At 43.7% G+C, this 19,934-nt stretch overlaps 1 protein-coding gene across 3 annotated transcripts in view; it reads right to left on the bottom strand.

Annotated features, from left to right (window-relative positions):
• The window catches only part of SRGAP2 (SLIT-ROBO Rho GTPase activating protein 2), a 235,076-nt gene that overhangs the window by 62,487 nt on the left and 152,655 nt on the right, over positions 1 to 19,934 (bottom strand). For all 3 annotated transcript variants that reach the window (XM_007470702.1, XM_007470700.1, XM_007470701.1), the window contains exons 4-6: positions 12,912 to 12,974; positions 4,449 to 4,664; positions 3,749 to 3,877 (exon numbers count right to left, since the gene is read on the bottom strand). In XM_007470702.1, the coding sequence (XP_007470764.1) occupies positions 3,749 to 3,877; positions 4,449 to 4,664; positions 12,912 to 12,974 (408 nt within the window). The remainder of the gene's footprint in view (positions 1 to 3,748; positions 3,878 to 4,448; positions 4,665 to 12,911; positions 12,975 to 19,934) is intronic.

Genomic DNA, 19,934 nt, shown 5'->3' with positions numbered 1-19,934 from the left:
CAGAGACTCTAGAGAAGGCCTAGAAAGGAAACACCCACTTCAAACTTCTACGGAAGCAAGAAATAATTGCCCTTAATAAAATGTCCTATTGAGAAAGCTGGGTTCCCTCCTGTCTGACTTGGGTGCACATGGTGTCACAGATTCTCTGCCCACGCACACAGCACTCACAACACTCCATGAGGACAATGCCCGGTTCTTCATTCCTCCATCTGCTCCTGGGGGAGAGAAGCACATTCCAAGGAGCCTGTGGTTCTTAAGACTATCTCAAGTCGCTTCAGAATATCTTTTTGGTTTTCCTGGTGTGTGTCAGATGCCTCATGTAGATTCCTACAATCTGAGATTAAATCTTATACTATATAATAAAAAGAAGTCAAGGGCTAGTCCTTGTGTCAATGGATTGACAATGACAAAAATCACTTCTTTCACTTATCCTCGATGCCTTACCACACACTGAGCTTCGACACCGCCAGGAAGGAGGCTGAATGGTGTCCGTAACAGATGGCAATGGACTGGCACAAGATTCATCCCACATCTTAAAGCAAGTTCTGGATACTGGTGAGATCAGAATGTCAAGGGACCCGGGCTCCCCACTCACTCCGGTTCTAACTGTTGGCTCATGGCCAAAGCGTCCTTTTGGCCATTTTTATGGCAACAGATCAGCAAGAAAAAGCAAGAAACTAACTGATACCTGTAATAACATGGATGCAGCTCAAAAACATCATGCTGGGCAAATGAAACCAGATATAAAAACATATATACTATATAAAAATCCCATCTTTGTGAAGTTCTACAACAGGCAAAACTAATTCACAGTGAAAGAAATCAGAACAGTGGTTGCCTCAGGGTGCGGGATTGATTGGGAAGAGAAAAGAGGAACTTTCTGAGGTGATGGAAATATTCTACATCTTGATAGAGATGTAAGTTAAAAGGGTATAGGATACTCCACAATTTGCAATTTAACACTTAAGTTCAGTCACTGTATGCAAATTAGATCTCAATGAGAACAGTGTTGAAAGGCATAAAAAGGAAAAAAAATCTTGGCTTAGGAAATCATCTTCTTCCTCCTTCTATTCCTTTCTTCCTTCAATAAACAGATTATGTGCTCAGCTATTCAGTAAGCCCTATACTTATGTATGTATGTATTAAGATAAAGAGGAGACTTGGTTCCTGCCCTCATGGAGCTTATAGAAACTAAAAGACATTCCTCTGTTCTTAGTGCAGTGGCTCTCAAACATTTTTGACCTCCACTTAGTAAGAAATACATCTTATATTCTCTCTCTCTCTCACACTCTCACACACACACACACACCGCAACACAATAGTTTCACCGAATAAAACTTAACCTTACTAGTATGATGCACCCTGTTATTTTCGTTCCCATTCTGTTCTAGTCTATTCTATCCTAGTATAGTTTATTCATTAAAAAAATAATAAATCAAACCCATAAAAATTATTTCATGCCTCCTCTAATGGATCATGACCTACGGTTTGAAAAAACACTGTCCTAGGGCCCCCTGTGCTTAGCTCTGGTGCTGCAATTAGCCAGTTACATAGAAATGATTTGTCTGTATGTCTGTGAATACCTCTAGGGTAAGAACTACTTTATTCTTTTTGTACCCCTGATGATGCTGAGCACATAGCTTCATCCCAAGTAATACTTAAAGAACATTTGTAGAGCAGAATAATGTAAGCTTTTTTTAAAAAAGAGTAATTAATTTCACCTCAGGAAAAACACAAACAACAAACAAACAAAATAAAACAAGAGCAACTTTACTATCCGTGTGGCCTGGAATGCTACCAGCCTGGACTTGCTCATAGTGACCTAGACCCATGCCCTGGCTGAGTACCACGGAGGCTGGCAGACTGCTTTTTCATGGCACTTCACACAGCACTCTGTGAAAGCAGGCTCTTAACAAACTTCTTTTTTTTTTTTAAATGATGAGAATAAGAAGCAAAATAGCTTGCTTCTTGGACTGATTTTAAAATACCCACTCACATTTGATGGAGGCTCTGTGACTGACTTAGCAGTAGCCCCTCTCTTCCCCTGAGGTCAGGGTTTTGGTGAAAGGGTAACGAAACCTACTCTGGGGGCAAAAGAAAGAGAAAAGGACAAACCAGTAGCAGAGGTGTGGCGGACCGCCCAGGCTGATTTTTTTATGTGAGATAAATAGCAGAAATTGAGCACAAGAAAGAAGTGATTCTCTTCCTCATGCTGAGAACAGGCCTCTCTCCCTACAGCGAGGAGCTGTTCCCCTGAGGAGGAGAAAGGATCCTGTCTAGGGTCCTGACCTCCATTGAAGGACAGTGTTCAGATTGGCATCAACAAGCAGAGAGAACAAAGCAGGGCCTGAACAGGGATCAGGGCTCCACTTCCCCAGCAAGACAATGACACCTAGGGCATTAAGGGGCTGAAATCTACTGACTCAAAAAGCCCTGGCTGAAGGGAGACATAAATCTGTATTTTAGAAACTTTCCCCAAGCAGCTCCAATGTGAGGCTAGATTTAAGTACCCAATGATCTAGCCCAATTCTTCAGTTTGCCAGAGGGTGGAGGGGAGACAAAGCAGAGTTCCAAACCAGTTCCACGACAAGCCCCAGATCACCCAGCTAGTTACGCAATGGTGAATCTTAGACCAGAACCACACATGACATTGTGAAGTGTGGCAGGTTCATTCACGGAGAAACCAAAGTAGACAGGCAAGTAGGTGAAGTCTGGCCAGAGGCTTGCAAAACCCAGTCAGAGGCAAATATCAGGCCTCGAGAGGAGACTGGCCAGGGTCTGCCTGAAGCCCCGGAAATGGATGCTTATGCTGAGTCGGCTGGCTCCAGCCCCCTCACTTTGATGACAGGAGAGAGAGGTGAGGAAGGGTGTGTACTTACGCAGCTGCAGTCAGGGCTGGCTCAGAACTGGGCCAGACTGGAGTTTGCAGGTGAGATCGACTGCAAGACTTAACTATAACTATAAGGTGTGAGGAGAAGCAGCAGGAGAAACAAGGCCAAGGCTGACCCATAAGGCCAAAGACAAAACCCTTATCCCTTGTGCCTGCCCCATGCAAAACACATGAGCCTCATATCCTGCTTCTCTCATCATATTTGTGCCACAGCGAGAAGTATGGGTCACATGTCAGAGGCATCTGGATACCTTCCTGACCAGGACTCTAATTTGCAGTTTAACTTTGGGCAGGAACCCTTTTGACCCCTACCTAGATTCCTCATCTACAAATTGGAGATAGTAATATTGATCCCAAAGGGTGACAAGACAATCAAATGAGATAATATTGAGAAATATTAAGTGCTATATAAATATAAGGTATGACATTCTAACACTTCAGCTCTTGTCACTCACTTCTATGGGCAAGTACCTGATCTAAGGGAATATTTCCTAGGAGACAGAAGTGCCCAGTGGTTGTGAGCCTGGGTTTAGAAATCAGACCTAGGTACCAATTTTCCCTCTGTCACTTATTAGCTGACTCTGGGTAAGTCATCTAAACTCTCTGAACTTTAATCTGTAACAGTGGAGGTAATAATGCCTTCCTTCCAGGATTCCAGTGAGGACTGAATGAAAAAAATTATGAAGTGCTTTACCTGGTACCTGGTACATGGCAAGCCCCTGAGGGATCATGGCTACCATCTTCATAATTGTTCTCAAAATGCTTTAAGATGCCTGAGTAACAGAACTGGGGGACTCCTGACCAGACCTTCGAATCCAGGAAAGAGGCGCCCTTGTACCCTTGGCTTTAAGCACTTACATCAATAAGGTCAGACAGGTCGTGGATGTAGTACTTGAAGACAGATGCATTGGTTGCTTCCAAAGCCAGTAAGTACTCATTCCGGGCTTTAATGGCCTTCAGCTTATTCTCTGTATACTTGGCTTGGCGCTGAAAAGGAAACAAAAGTTCAATTTTACTTTTTTTTTCTTTTTTAAAGAGGGGAGATTGTTCTCTAAAAGATGAAAGTACAGCACATTTGAGAACCACAATTGTGCTGCTACTCCCTAAGCGCATATGCCTTAAATTGGGTTCCAATTCTGTTTAATGAGATTCAAGGGTATAATGTAGATCAATCCAGGAAAGGTTAATGAGGCTCCCTACTTTAGATGCGTGCCCCACTTTGGTTCTATCTGTAAATTCCATTCTCCATTCTTACACCGCGACCCTGAAGGAGGTGTCACTATATCTGCCTCTGAACACCTGACATCTGAAGCCAAACCCTACGGTTCCCCTCCCAGGCATAGGAAAGGCAACTACAGTTTCTTGTTTGTCTGCTATAGATGCCCAAGTTCTTCCAATACCTAGGATTTCTTCCAGGGCAGACAGCAAGGTCATTAGTCACTAAGGGAACCCAGAGCTTCCTTGTTCTGCTCTCCACAGGGCTTACTGGAAAATTCCCATCGGTCCTGACTTCCAGAACGTTCCTCCCCAGCCGCTACAGCTGCCAGAGCCTACACACCTTCTCCTTCATCTTCTCGATCTTCTTCACTGAGCTCCTCCGGACATGCTTCTCCTCAATGCGGACGTTGGATGTGGAGTCAGGGGAGCGTGGGGTCTGCCGGTCCTCCTGCTTTACGGATTTTCCAATTTGCTTCTCCTCCTGCTTCTCCGCCTCCTTTAGCTTGCTCTGAGCACTGATGCTGTCGGCATTGTACATGTGATATGTCTTCATGACCTGTAAGACACCGCCCACCCCCACCCCTAGAGGTCAAGCCAATGGGGTCAATTCTCTGTTTTACAGGCTAAGAGACTCAGCTGGACCTCTCCCCCATGAAACAATATCCTCATATCCTTAAGGGCAAAATTCATACGGTTTGGTTCAGCAAACTTTCTATATGAAAGACCACTCCAAAGCACAGGAAAGCAGTATTTGAACTGAGCCGACATGTCTTATTATTAAAATGATTTTACGTCTTCCACCCGTGATCATTTACTTCTATTTATTAACATTTATAAGCATTTCTATTTTATATTGTCCAAGTAATTTCCATCAGTTAGTCATCTCACAAGACTAAGATGGGAAACACCACCACTCAGACTGCAGGAGCAAAGCCTTCCCGGGCTGTTTGGGACCCTGAAGAGGGCAGCACAGCCTGTGGAGTAGTATACTTTGGGGACTTTCATATAAAATGGGGAAGAGGAAGAGCTCCAAACCCGCTTTCTACTGGCCTCACATCCTAGGGATCTGTCTGTCAGCCTTATCCAGATCAAACACCCTCTCTCACAGCAGCAGCAAGAACAAGGGCAGCTACCATTTACTGAGCACTTAGTATGTTCCTGGCTGTGTGCCAAGTGCTACACACACATTTCTCATTTCCTTCTTGTAGCAATCCTGTGATCTAGACAACAACCCCATGAAGATGGTAAACCTGCAGAAAATTTCAGGTAAGAGACTAAGAAGGAACAAAATCCACATCAAATGAAACTGGAGCTGCCACAGGAAGGAAGTTGTATCAAAGGAGAGGACACAATTTTCAAATTTTCCTTCAAAGCAACTGTCTGGGAGTCTAGTCCCTTTTCCTAATGAAGGGGCTGGAAAGCCTGGGACCTATGTTCATTTCCTCCCAAACGTACTACTTCCAGCCACCAGATGCCTGCTCCTTCCTGCTGGAGCTCTCTGTTTCCACACAGGGAGCCTCTTCTTCTATCTGGAAATTAAAAATGCTTGATAACAAACCAAGCAAGCTGAAGTTCAAGAGTGCTGACATTTTGATGCCATGAGAGGGAGAATTAGAGAGTGTAGGGGTTGGGGTGTATATGTGTGTGTGTGGTGGGGGCGGGGGGAGTGACGGAACAACAGAGGAGAGCCAGGGTGTAATACTAATAATAATCTCTATCAGTACACACTGTGTGTCAGGGGTCTTATGTACGTCACCTCATTTAATGCTCACAACAAGTCCGAAGGACATGCTATTTTTTCCACTTTTAAAGATGAGGAAGCCGAGGGACTCCTCTGGTGGCGCAGTGGTTAAGAATCCACCTGCCAATGCAGGGGACACGGGTTCGAGCCCTGGTCCAGGAAGATCCCACATGCCGCGGAGCAACTAACCCCGTGCACCACAACTACTAAGCCTGAGCTCCAGAGCCCGCGAGCCACAACTACTGAAGCCCGCGCACCTAGAGCCCGTGCTCTGCAACAAGAGAAGCCACCGCGATGAGAAGCCCGTGCACTGCAACGAAGAGTAGCCCCCACTTGCCACAGCTAGAGAAAGCCCATGTGCAGCAACGAAGACCCAACAGAGCCAAAAATAAATTAAAAAATAAAAAATAAACAATACAAAGATGAGGAAGCTGAGACTCAAAGAGATTAACTAACACACCCAAGGTCACACAGCTAGTAAATGAATCAGAATCAGGATTCAAACCCAGGATTGTCAGACCACAAAGTCCACATTCTTAGCCACTGAGTACCAGTGTCTCTCCTCTGCCTACGTCTACGGCTGGATTAGTTGGGAGGAAAGGCTAAATTTACTCAAGAGAGGCTTAAAAAGAGAATCTGGTTTCGTTTATAAATGTGAGTTAGAGCACTAGGCTCAAATGGGGCTAATTTGGCCCCCGGAGGACCAATGCCTGGAGACATTTTTGACTGTCACAACATTATCTGGCCCCAAATACCCACGGTTCTGAGGCTGAGAAATCCTGGGTTAGAGGGATTTTGTGGGTATGTTTCTCTCTTAGCTGGAGGTGGAGGAAAGAGTAAAGAATACTGGGACACTGACAAAATCAAAGTACTTTAGACTTTAAATAATGTCTCATTTTCGATGCAGAATGTTTTAAATCAGCTTCACCTTATTCTGAACCTGACATCATTTCCCATAAGTATAAGACCTACTCTGTATATTCTGTACACAGGAGAAGCAATATTTAACAACTGACAGCATTAAAAACCTTCCTAAGTAATTCAGTCTTTCCAGATTGACTAAAAAGCAAGAAAGACGCATCCGTTATCCTGGCAGAAGAAGGGCAGATAGGAGGCTCCTTTTTCTCTTTTGACCTGAATGTGACCAAGGGATTCAAAAGTTTGAGTGAACAGTTATAAAAGTGGATTGATTTTAAGAAAATGATTTTTTATTCCATGAAGATGCATAATAAATAAAGAAGAAACACTATGAATGAACATGAGAGACAAAAAAAGGGGTCAGAGGAATAGTGTCAACAGGACTATAAATGAAGTAATAAAAATCAACAATTTATATTACTCCTTTAAAGAACTCCCCTAAAGAACTTAAAGAACTTGCTTTAAAAGAGTAAAACACTACCTCATCTAAGAAACTATAAATTCCTAAGGGTAAGCACCACTTCTTTTGTGTTTTCCTTTCTGCATCACAGTTAAGGAATATATACACAGTGGTAGTTTTACAATAAATGTGGTTGCCCAAATGACTTAATGACACTGAATCTCTCCTCTTTGCAAACACAGAAGTATAACTAGTGTCTTTCAACTCAAGGGAAAACTAGGTATCCTGAGGCTGAAGCTTGAGTAATTGATGTCAAAACAAGTGGAGAAATAGGGAAGTCAAGATAGGTGTTGGAGAAATATATATAGTGAGGCAAAACAAACTAGGGGAAAAACTCAGAAGTCTAAATTTGCAGTTCTACAAAGGAATTCAGTCTACTTTGAAAAACTAAATATTGAATTCATGCCTTTAGCTCTGCTCCTTCCCCAAGCCACACTAGAATAACAGAAAAGAGTTTTTCTATTATTATTTTTTAGGTATAAACTGAGAAAAACAAAAAGAATGAAAGCAGAAGATGAAAAGGGGAGAGGCAAGTAGTAACTGACCTACTGAATCCTAAACCAAAAGTAGGGAGAGGCAAGAAGCAACCAGTAAATCACAGAAGCCCTGAAAGGAGTCGGTGGCAGTGGGATGAAGGTGGAGCTAAAAACAAGAGAAACTATTGAGCACCTGAGAACAGTTAGACTCCCAGACCCCATCCCCTCCCCCTCTGTGGTGGAAGACCAGAGGTTTATTTTGTATGGCTTGGGGACACCAGGCTCAGCTGAGGATAGGGGTACTGAATTTAAAACAGGAAAATTCTACACTGAATGTTGAGATGGCCAGGCCTCTTCATGACTCAGCCCCCAGACATAGGCAGGAGATCAGAAGAGTCTTATCTGAGGAATTTGCCCATCTGATATAAAAGATCTACAAATACTGATATCAGGGCTTCCCCATGGACACAGTCCAGTCAGATCACCCTACAGTAAAGCCCACAGTTGACACAGAACTTCCAAGCAGATTTTCAGTGTCTCACTTTATAATATGAGCAGGCAGCAAAAATTACCAAACATTTAAGGAAAATATCTAATGTGAAAGACTAAGACCAAAGCAAACAATTGAGAGTTAACAGAAAGTACACAGTAAGAAGAAAACTTCAAAAATAATCCATCAGTAATATCCCCAGAGAGATCAATGAGAAATGAAAAGACATTGCATCATGAAACAAGAGCAGGATGCAGCAAAAAAGGAATATTTAGAGAACAATAAAAGAGCTCTTGGTGATTTAGACTCAATTCAAATATCTCTTCAAGGAGCCTGACTTCATGCCCTTCTTCTGTGTAGACATGTGAAAGATTCATCACCTCGTATTTTACTTACTGCTTTGCTTTTCTGTCTCTTCTATTAAAACTAATGCCTTGAGTTCAGGGACATCTCTTATGTGTCTTTGTATCCTTAGTGCCGAGTGCTGAAGACAAACAGGCAGGCAGAGTTGGGGGACCATTAACTGACATTGTTTCAGGGGAGCAGGTGCTAAATTCCAGTCTGAAGTGGCTCTGCAGACAGCTGCTGCACCAAATCAAGGAGACATATATTCACGGGAGGACAGAAGCTTGAAACCTCTGGGGCAACAACAGCTCCAGCGTCCCAACACCTTTTCTTTCTTTCTCAATTCTAGGGCTTCCTTGGCTCTTCCTACTCAGCCAGTCCACGTGGCTCAGTGCCCCCACCTTCAATCCTTTCTATGGGACCTTGCTGGGCTTTTCCAGATACAGCCTCTGAGTATAACTGAGGCAGAGAATACCGGAGTTCTTTGGGAAGCAGTGTGCTCTGACTTCAAAGGCATTCCTGATTCATCAGTCAGAAAATGAAAACCACTTATGCCATGGCCTGTAAACTAGCCAGCCCATTAGGGGGTAAAAAGCACGTGGAGGAGAATGCTCACTGGGATTGCTCTCTAGGAGCAGCTGTGGCAAGCAGCCCCTGGCACAGAGTGCCAAGTCAGGAAAATCAAAGGCCTCTCAGGCAGATAAAAGGAAGGTACAGAGAGGCAGCTGGCCCCTTATGGCGAGAGTCTGGGCCTCTCGCCCAAAGGCATCTTTATTTGGGAACACCTGGGTCCTGCCCCTTGGATCATCAAGGTTCAAAAATACCTAAATTATCAACCCATAGGTGATCAGTCTCCCAAAAAGAGGTATTTGTGGGCATTAAGGGCAGATACAAGGTAAGAAGAGCACTGAATACAGTGGGTCTTTACATCCTTGATTTCCTTTATCCCATGCCCACGAATAACTTCTATTGCTTATAGAGGCCCTTACTGAAGATCAAATAAGGGGAAAGTTCCTTATAAGAAGTCCTCCCGGGCCTCCCTGGTGGCGCAGTGGTTAAGAATGTGCCTGCCAATGCAGGGGACACGGGTTTGAGCCCTGGTCCAGGAGGATCCCACATGCCGCTGAGCACCTAAGCCCGTGTGCCACAACTACTGAGTCTGCACTCTAGAGCCCACGAGCCACAACTACTGAGTCCGTGCACCACAACTACTGAAGCCCACGTGCCCTAGAGCCCACGCTCTGCAACAAGAGAAGCCACCTCAGTGAGAAGCCCACTCACTGCAACGAAGAGTAGCCCCTGCTCGCCACAACTAGAGAAAGCCCACATGCAGCAACGAAGACCCAACGCAGCCAAAAATAAATAAATAGAATAAATTTATTTTTAAAAAAAAGAAAGAAAAGAAGTCCTCCCTTGTTCCCTTCTTAACTCCTCTGAGAGAGGCAAAGACACAGAGAGAGTATATACAGCAAGTATCTCCTCAAAGCTAGCATACAATAGTCCCAAGTTCCTACTTGATGAAACCACTGTCCTATATAGGGTGACCGATCATCCTGGCTTACTCAGGACTTTCCTAGGCTCAGCACTGAAAGTCTCATGTTCCAGGAAAGCCTTCAGTTCCAGGTAAAACAAGATAGTCAGTCACCCTAATGCCATGGTGCCTTTCTCAGACTAGTCCTACACTTATCTCACCCTCCAGAAGAAACAACTCATCATTCTATTCTCTGAACTTTCTAATGGCCTATAGAATCTGCAAACTCATCTGACCCTTAACTATAGTCTGATATTTCAAGAAGCATGACTCCCCCAAACTCCCCACTCCCAAGGAAATGGAGACACCAGCACATGGAGTATGTGGAGAGCGGGCTCAACAGAGGTCGGGAGCATCCCCCAAGATCATATAGCTGGTGGAGACTGGGTAGAATCTGGGTTGCCTAATTCAGGAGACTCTAGTCATTAGACCAGGGTTTGTCAATCTTAGTACTATTGACATTTTAAGCCAGACACTTCTTTGTTGTGAGGGCTGTCCTGTGCATGATAAGATTTCAGTTGCACCCTGACCTCCAGCACCCTCTGCTCCAGCTGTGACAGTTACAAACATCTGCAGACATTTCCAAGTGTCCCCCTGCATGAAAAAAATCCCCCTGCTTGAGAATCACTGCACCAGACTGTTCTTCCTTCTCTGGAACTTTCCAGTGTTCTCTACTCTTTTTTCTCTTCCCATTGCCTACTAGAGGAAAATGTCAAATTTTTGTTTGGGCCTTGGATAGATTCTAAGAGTGTGTACTAATTCACCTAATGAAAGGGGACACCAAGCCCAGCCAATTCTTGGTTTGCACACTAATGGGAAGACTTTATGCTCTGCGTGGACTATGGCCTCACGGTGGCCAGTGAAGTCCTGGGCAACTTCAGATGGCCTGAAGACTATAGCCCAAGGTGCCAGCTCGGCCCTCCTTAGAGCAGTGAGTTCCAAGGTTTTTTCTCACTCCAACACATATTATGCCTTTTCACTTATTAATTTTTTTTTTTAAAAATCAGCATATTAGGAGACCTAGAATTCAGAGGAAAGCTAACAGATCCCTAGATGTTGCTCTTCCTCTGCTGCCTCAAATCCCACTGCAGACGTGGCACACTGGATTTATACTGGTCTGCAGTTTGCTGATAACCCACCCGACTCTTCCCCAGAAAGGGCAACAGCAGAGGCCCAAAACAAAAGGATCCATATAATGACTACATGCGTTATTTTCTATCTTAGTGAATTATTTGCCAGGAGAAAGGAGTAGTAGCTCTTCTTCGTGCCTAGAAGATGCTCTAAAAATAAATAAAGAGCAGAAGTAAAGCATTTAAAAGACCAGAGGGTTCAGGAAACTCATCCAGTCTGAAAAAGGTTCATGTCAACATGCTCCTATTTTTAAACAGCCTTAACTTCATTTGAAAGAAATGAAAACTTGGGAACTGAACCAAAGGGAACCATCTATCTACTTGGCTTCAGAGCAGAAGAGTCACAGAGTAGAAATTGCAAAGAAACTGAGCATCACTGGAGACAAAGCTGATGACCACCCTACCCTATTTACTTGCTTAACAGTTGCCATGACAAAGTGGCCACACCTAGGCTTTTGGATCAAGAACACGTAATTCTCTGATCCCAAATGCCTGTGATACATGTCGCCACTGCCTGTCTTCCTGTAAATTTAAAAAAAGAAAGAAAGAAAGGAAGGAAGGGAGGGAGGGAGGGAGGGAGAGAGAGAGGGAGGGAGAGAGAGAGAGAAAGAAAGAAAGAAAGAGAGAAAGAGAGAAAGAGGGAGGGAGGGAGGGAAGGCAGGCAATAAGGGAGTGTCTGTTGAGCATCTGCTCTGGGTGATGTGCTCCCTGTACATTGGTATCTCGGGGAAAGAGAGAAAGAAAGAAAAAGAAAGAAAGAAAGAAAGAAAGAAAGAAAAAGAAAGAAAGAAAGAAAGAAAGAAAGAAAGAAAAAGAAAAAATGCAGTGAATAAGCAAGTAAACACAGGAAATCAATTTCACCTCCAAAACAGGATGGGGCAATCCTGGAGAATGACACAAAGGCCTGGCACAGCCCAGCTGGAGAAGGGAGCCCTGAAAGGCTTTAGTTGCACAGGAGGAATATTCCCTATAAGGCAGCAGGCATTTCCTAGGTGTGCGTGTCTGTTTTAATTATAATTAACGAAACATGGCTGGGGGAGAAACAGCCCCCACCACCACCCAGTGCATGAAGAAACGCGCATCAGCCACAGGCATCATGTGCCTGAAGCGCCAGTCACTTCAGAACAAATTGTGTTTTCTTCTCCAAACCCAAAGCCTGGCCCTTCACTAGTGGAGGTGTGGCCTTTATAAAGCCCCAGGGAGTCGATACAAAGCTCTCTCTGCCTGAACTGGTCCCTTATGCTAAGGGCATTTAGGACTCTGCATCCCTGTAGAGCACTCGTTCTAGTCTCAAACCAGGAGATCAATCCAAGAACTGATGCAAAACTTTGAACAATAGGTCATTTCCAATAGGGCGCGTATCATTCATGAAGCAATGCAAGCTATGCTCCTTGCCATTAGGTTCGCGGGTCCCTGGTTTGCTATTAATGAGGGTCAGTTGTGCTGGTGACCTAGGCCTTGGCTGGCCCCCAAAGAAGCCAGAGTTAGCTTGCACAGCTGAAGAGAGATCTTATTTTGAGAAAGTGTCTTTGGGCTCATTCCAGTTTGAAAATAAGAGTGTGAAAAAAGAGATGGGTGAAGTCATCCCTAGCGGGGACCATGCACTGTCCTCAACCTCAGCTCAGTTCTGTTGCTGACGTGAGTATGGCCACAAGCTGCCAAATGCTGCTTCCCTCTGCTTGTGAAAGAGCCAAGCAACCCAGCTGATTTACCGAGTAGAGCTCATTCAGGACCTTCATCAAATCATCTTGGAGCTGCTGGCCGACTTCTTTACTCTGCAAAGAAAGAGGAATGAAGGTTAATTGGGAAACAGAAGGAGGGAGGAGGGGGCAACAAAGGCAAGGGCAGCACAGGCTTTACAAATAACACAGACTCAATTAAGGCCCATTATTTAACCCAGCAAATCAGATAACCACTCTGATCAGACCAAATTATGGTCAGATTACTAAAAGAGTTTTAATAAAATGAAACATGCCCCTTCTAGAGCCTAGCAAAGGAAATCGCGTGGAGGGAAAATGGCTTGTAGCCTTTGGTTTTTCAATTGGTCCCCGAAGAACAGGCCTGAAAGCCACGACCCACTTGGCAACAGTTGTTAGGTGGGACGAGCTTTCTTGAATCCTTGCAGTCAGGCTTTCCTGAGAATTGTGGAGGAAAGTAAGATGTGAAATAGGATGAGACAGGCATGCGTATATAAACATCCAAGGACTTCAAAGTACCTGACTAAATAGGAGCTCCAAGCAAGAAGAAATTATACCTCTTACTTGCTTTATTTCTACCTCAAACTCCCAGGGCAGTGGTATCTCAAACATGACTGGTTGCTAATGTTGATACTGATGTTATATGTTAAGGGGCCTCCAAAAGGTTAATCTTAAGGAGTGGTGGCTCTCAGGTTCTTCACTGCTGCTGCCCAGGGCTGGCATCTAACTACATGGGGAAAAGGGTAGAAATAGAGAAGAATAAGGAAGCAGGAAGGAAATGAGTCACGCCTTTGATGCTGAGTGTTTTATGCCAAGCCCACGAGAGCAGGACATAAAACTGATTGGCATCACTGGGTCATTGAGAGGGGAAACCTTTGTTTTATCTTCTGCCAGCTCCTTCTAGTTCTTTCCTACTAAAAATCAGATACCAACAATGCCCTTCTAACAGAAGGTATAATACTACCTACCCCCTGGTACAGCTCAGCTCCCAGGCAAAGAAAGGAAGATGTCCTGCATGTCAGAAATATAATAATTTAAGATCTTGCTTTTTCTTTTTAAGATATATGACTTTAAAAATACTTTTTTCTGATTACAAAAGGAATATATGTTTATTGTAATAAATAAGAAAACTGCAGAAAACCTCAAAAAAGAAAAAGCAACTCTTAATTCCTACCGCTAAGAAATCACCACTCTAGACTTTGTTATACATTTTTCTCTCTACAATTTTTATGGAATTGGGATTGCATTATACACACTGCAACTTATCCACTTAGACATATGTTGTGAATATTTCCCCACATATTATTCTTCTATAGTATTATAATAGATTATATTGATGTAGTTCCTATATTCTTGGACATTTACTTTACTATTTTTTGTACTAAAACATGCTGTATTTAATTACTTTGTATATAATCTATGCACACACCTGTCATTATTTTCCTCTAGAAGTACATTGCTGAGTCAAAGACTGCTAACTTATACCATTAAATTGCCCTTGGAAAAAACTGTACCCATTTAAAATACCAATAGAAGCATATAAGAATGTTTTTTACTTTTTTTTGTCTTGAAAATTTGATATGGTATCCTCTTTTAATTTGCAGTCCTTTAATTCTAGTGAGCCTAAACTTTTTTTTGACATGTTTAGCAGTCATTTTCACTCTTCCTTTATGCTTCGCCATTTTTCTATTAAGGAATTAATTATGGAATGTAACATATGTGTGACCTTTGTTGTGAGCAGACATGAATTTTTACACCTGGTAGTGAGGAGAGGGATGGAGGGAGCCCTGAATTGGCAACCACAAGACTCTTCTATTTCCAGCTCCTCCACTATCAGGAAAATAGCTTTGGACAACCTGGTCCATCTCTCTGGACCTCTGTTTTCTTTTCCATAAAATGAAAGTCTTTGGCGTAAACGTTCCTAAGGTCTTTTCCAACCTCTGCCATCCTTTGCCTGGCTTCCTGAGTCCACATTAGATTCCAACACCCCCACTTCAGTGTACGGGGCGTTGGCCTTCCTCAACAGAGCACAAGATAATCAGCAGGTTCTCCTCAGGGACCAAGATGCTCTACAGGGCTTCCCTGGTGGCGCAGTGGTTGAGAATCTGCCTGCCAATGCAGGGGACATGGGTTCAAGCCCTGGTCTGGGAAGATACCACATGCCGCGGAGCAACTAGGCCCGTGAGCCACAACTACTGAGCCTGCACGTCTGGAGCTTGTGCTCCTCAACAAGAGAGGCCGCGACAGTGAGAGGCCCGTGCATCACGATGAAGAGTGGGCCTCGCTCGCCGCAACTAGAAGAAAGCCCACGCACAGAAACGAAGACCCAACACAGCCATAAATAAATAAATAAATAAATAAATAAATAAATAAATAAATAAATAAATAAATAAATAAAATTAAGAAAAAAAAAAAGATGCACTACCAAATGGATGGCTTCAGGAGTATCTTGCTAGCCTTAAATTTACTATTTCCAAATGACTCTCATTCAATGCCCTCAACCGCTGGAAGAAGCCGTAAGAGGAAACGCCTTTTTCCAGGATCTCACATACCAACCTCTCCTTCCCATTGTGAGGAGAGCTGAGCTCCACTGAAGCAGCAGAGGCCCAAGGAGTTGAAGTGAGGCAAAATGACTCACCAACCAGCCACAGATCAGCAACAAGGCCAGGAAGTGACCATGAGTATCATTTCCAAACACCCTGCCCTCCTGCCTCCAGGCCAACTCCCCCTGCCAGCCTCCCAGCCTCCCTTACACCTCCTGGTGTTTAGATGGCAGAGGTTACAGGAGAAAGCTCCCATTCCTCTACCTTGCTGCTTACCCGTGACTTAAATAACCTAGTCCCCAGAGGAGGTGGGAAGGAGAGGGGGAGAAAAAGCATAACCAATAAAACAGCAAGTAAGCCCAGGCAGATGTTTCCTTTCGTGTACTGATTAGTTGGAAAAGGACCGACTCAACTATTATCCCTGTTTATTTGAACAGGCTGCTGAAATGATTCTGACTTACTTTCCCTCTGGCTGCGGGCTGGGCTGGGAACACACGTGCTGTTAGCCAGGTTACAGTTATGATAAAGTCCCCAGCAACTGGGAGAAATTCTGACTCGAGGAGAGAGGCAGGAAATAGCCTGTACCTCTCCTTGCGCAGACGATAAAAGGCCACCGTTCTCTATTTCAGAAACCTTAACTGTGTGCCTCTGGGGGCAAGCGTGGCCCCAGCAATCCCCAAAGGGCTTCTGTGCTGGCGGCTGCTGTGGAGCAGTTGTCAGAGCTGGGACGCTACAAGGGGGACCCACCCAAAGACAAGGAAGACATTTATTCCTGGGAACAACAGGACCTGATGAGGCCCGAGTCCATGACAATGCAGACTGTGGAGCCTTTCCGTTTCCTATAAAAAACAGCAAGGGGGCTTCCCTGGTGGTGCAGTGGTTGAGAGTCCGCCTGCCGATGCAGGGGGTACGGGTTCGTGCCCCGGTCCGGGAATGACCCCACATGCCGCGGAGCGGCTGGGCCCGTGAGCCATGGCCGCCGAGTCTGCGCGTCCGGAGCCTGTGCTCCGCAAGGGGAGAGGCCACAACAGTGAGAGGCCCGCGTACCGCAAAAAAACGAAACAAAACAAAAAAACAGCTAAGGGATTTCTAGGCAGAAAAGAGAAAGAGAATTTACAGAGCAGTCTTTGTGCCCTATCATACAGCCTGCATCTCTTTTCTTTAAAATTTCTTGGAAGAGAATGATTCATCTAAACATCGCAGGAAACCAAATAGAAGTCGAGGGAAAAAAATTACTTTGGGCAAAATTTTTCTCTTAAATGTTCGCATAGTAATCTTTGCCTGGAAAAAAAAAAAGAAGAAGAAGAGATGCCTAAATTTAGACCAGAGATGTGGCACAGTGAATGCTGGTTCTCTGAGATAGGAAGTGCCATGGTGTGCTCAGGAGGGAGCTTTTATTTTGAAACTCACCACAACTGTCTGGCCAGTGTGTTTCACAGGCCCCCACTCTGCCTGCTGCCGGGGCGGGGCTGATTGGAAGGCAGTGAGATTGTAACAGACCTGCCAGCTGCGTGCTTACAAAATGGGAAGGGAATCCTCCTTTTCCAACAGATAACAGCACTGGCCAACAGAACCGAAACACACAGCCTCATTTTCCAAAGACCATCAAGTCCTGAAACCTCCTCACTCACAGAAAGGATGCAGCAGCAGAAACGTAAGGACACATGAGGTTCTGTGGTCTGGGCTGCCGGGACACTGGTCACTCACCTTTGGAGCAATACATTTCCTGAGCTTGGATGGGTTTGTCTATGAGCATTTCCCAAAGAACACTGATTATGAAAGAGTTTTCAAACCAGTGCTCATCAGGGAGATTACCTACTACCTGATTCTCTAGGTACTTAGCTCAGCACTAGTATGCTTTCCAAGTTGGGGAGGAGGGGCTGTTGTTTACTGGCCATCTATACTACAAAGCTCTATTATCTGAAGGGGACAAAATTACCCCTTATTTGTATGAAAAAAAAAAAAAAGAGGAAGTCATGTCTCTGCCATGTGGTGAGAGCTAATTTCAGCCCTGTCCCAAGGCTGAGCCCGTCAGCAGGTAGAAACAGTAGGATCATTTAGTTCTCTGCCGATTAGCCTGTGTCAGCAAATTTCCAAAAAGGAATCCAATTTTCAAGGGCATATATCTCCTTCCACCAGTGCTACACCCCCTTCCCTACCCCAAAGATACTTCTGAGACCAACTGTTAAAAAGACCTAAAAAAATGTAAAATTGAATTTACATTTACAGGTTTCAGAGGAAAGAGACATGAACCCTATACGAAGCTCTGACAGCAGGAGAAGTGCCACCAGATGTAGGGTGACAGTTTCAGGGGCACTGGCTCACCACTTCAAAGTGGCCAAGTTTCAAGAGCTGGAGCTTTGCCTGAAATACTTTTGGTGGCGAGGACAGGGCTAAAAGGAGTGGCTGTGTGGCAGCAGGGCTAGTGCTAGGTGATGGTGGGCACTGTGTCTGGCCCCTCCCCAACCCAGCTCAGCCCATCAAAATAGGTGGTACAGGATGCAGCCATGAGGGTGCAGGGTGTGGTGATCCTGCAGGTCAGAGCTCAGGAGTGATTTCTAGATTTCCCTATGGCCACGATACTTGTATTTATGTGGGGGGGGACTCCTTCTATTCAGCTTTCACTCATTGATTAAGATAGCACATGGTGGCTCTAGCAAGGCTGTGCTCCGGTTATGCTCTGGGGAGCCCATGGTAGCATAAAATACAAATATACTGAATTGCAAGACACTTATAGAGAGGTAGGCTGGGAGCTGCCACGAAATAGACACCTGAAGTGCTTTTACCTTCTGAAGATAGGGTAGAACAGGATTTCAAAAAATACATTTAAAAAATTGTAATCCAGTATAACATGTGTGTGTCTACAGTAAAAGTACTTTTTATGTGCAGTGCATTCTGATTTTTCCTATTCTTTTCTCCTCTTCAATTTTTTTAATGTTAGTCATAATTCACTAAATTCATTTTACAACTAATCAATGAGTCATTATACACAGGTTTAAAAATACTGGACACACTACTTAGGGCACTGATAAAGAAAATAGTGGATTAAGGACTGAAGCCCACCAACCAAGACAAGTGCTAAGTAACTTGGCTCTCAAGGTGGCTAACTGCATGTTTTGAAGCAGGTTCAATTACTAGACCCTGGCAAAGGCGGAAATGCTGTATTTTTAAGGAGTGATCAATAAAGAGTCCATTGGCAAATATTTATAGAACACCTATTATGTGTCAAATACTTGTGGTTTAACTGGAAATATAGCAGTATACAAAACAGTTTAGAAGTTTACAGTCTACTGAGAAAGATGGACATTAAGCTGATATCTGAGCCTATCAGAATGCAACTCTTCCAGTCTCAAAAGCATTACTAGAAATGGAATTTCTTAAGTTAGTTTTCTAGTTCAAGATGAATTTGTTTCTATCTCAGCCAAGAGGTTTCCACACTTAACTCCAGAGCAAGCTAGATATTGAATCTAGCTTGCCAGAAACAGAAATGTGATTTCAAAAAATCTTGCTATTACATAGCAAATCCCTTCTTTGAATTTGCCTTTCTAAGTTTCTAACAGATATTTCAGGTTGTAAAGATACTGCTTCAGTATAAGTGACTCCCAAAGCAGTCACATTTCATTTTTAAAGAGTCTCTTGAGCTTCTCAGCACCATACAAACTAAAAAACTCACCAGGTGCTCCTTCACTCAGAAGTGAATGGGTGTAGTTAAATTCTCTCAGTAACAAGAGTCATATTTTAAGAGAATAAAAGAAAAGGTCAGAAACCAGACACAGTCTGAGACCCAATACCCGTCTCAGAATTTGTCTTTTGAAACACAACTGGTTTCTCAATTAGATTCCTGTTTAATTATCTAAAAAACTTAATCTAAAAAAATCCCAAAGCTACTAAAATATGAAACCATCTAAAACTAATGAAAGCGACAGATTATAACTTTTAAAACTATATTTCTTAAGTGCCCAGCCCACTGCTTTGTACACAGCAGCCAGTAAGGTAACCAGTTGTTGAATCAATTAGGTAAACTTTTAGACTTAAACATTATACTTTCACATAATCACAAGAACAAAACAATATAGCTGCGTTTACTTCACATAGATTACTGAAAGTGGAAACTCCATCAGAAGTTATCCACATGAACTCCCTCAGGTTACAGTTCACAGATGAGCCCAAAAAGTTGAAATGACTTCCGGGGTCGCACAGCTATCCAGTATCCTGGCTGGGACCACATGCAGTATTCAAAGAGGGTGAAACATGCAGGCACTAGAGCAGGGTTTGACTCCTGCTTCTAATTCCCATTTGTATCACCTTGGGTAAATTGTTTAACCACTCTATGCCTCAGCTTCTGCATCTATAAAATAGGATAATAATGAGATAATCCATGTAAAGTGCTTAAGATAGAATCTAGCACTTAGTATGCTCAATAAATGTTAACAATTTTTTTTTTTTTTGGCAGTACGCGGGCCTCTCACTGTTGTGGCCTCTCCTGTTGCGGAGC

This window comes from Lipotes vexillifer, unplaced genomic scaffold, assembly GCF_000442215.2.
Source record: "Lipotes vexillifer unplaced genomic scaffold, Lipotes_vexillifer_v1.1 scaffold1122, whole genome shotgun sequence".
In the NCBI taxonomy this organism is placed as follows: Eukaryota; Metazoa; Chordata; class Mammalia; order Artiodactyla; family Lipotidae; genus Lipotes; species Lipotes vexillifer.
Note: the sequence above shows the minus strand (reverse complement) of the source record. Positions and strands in the feature narration are given on the sequence as shown.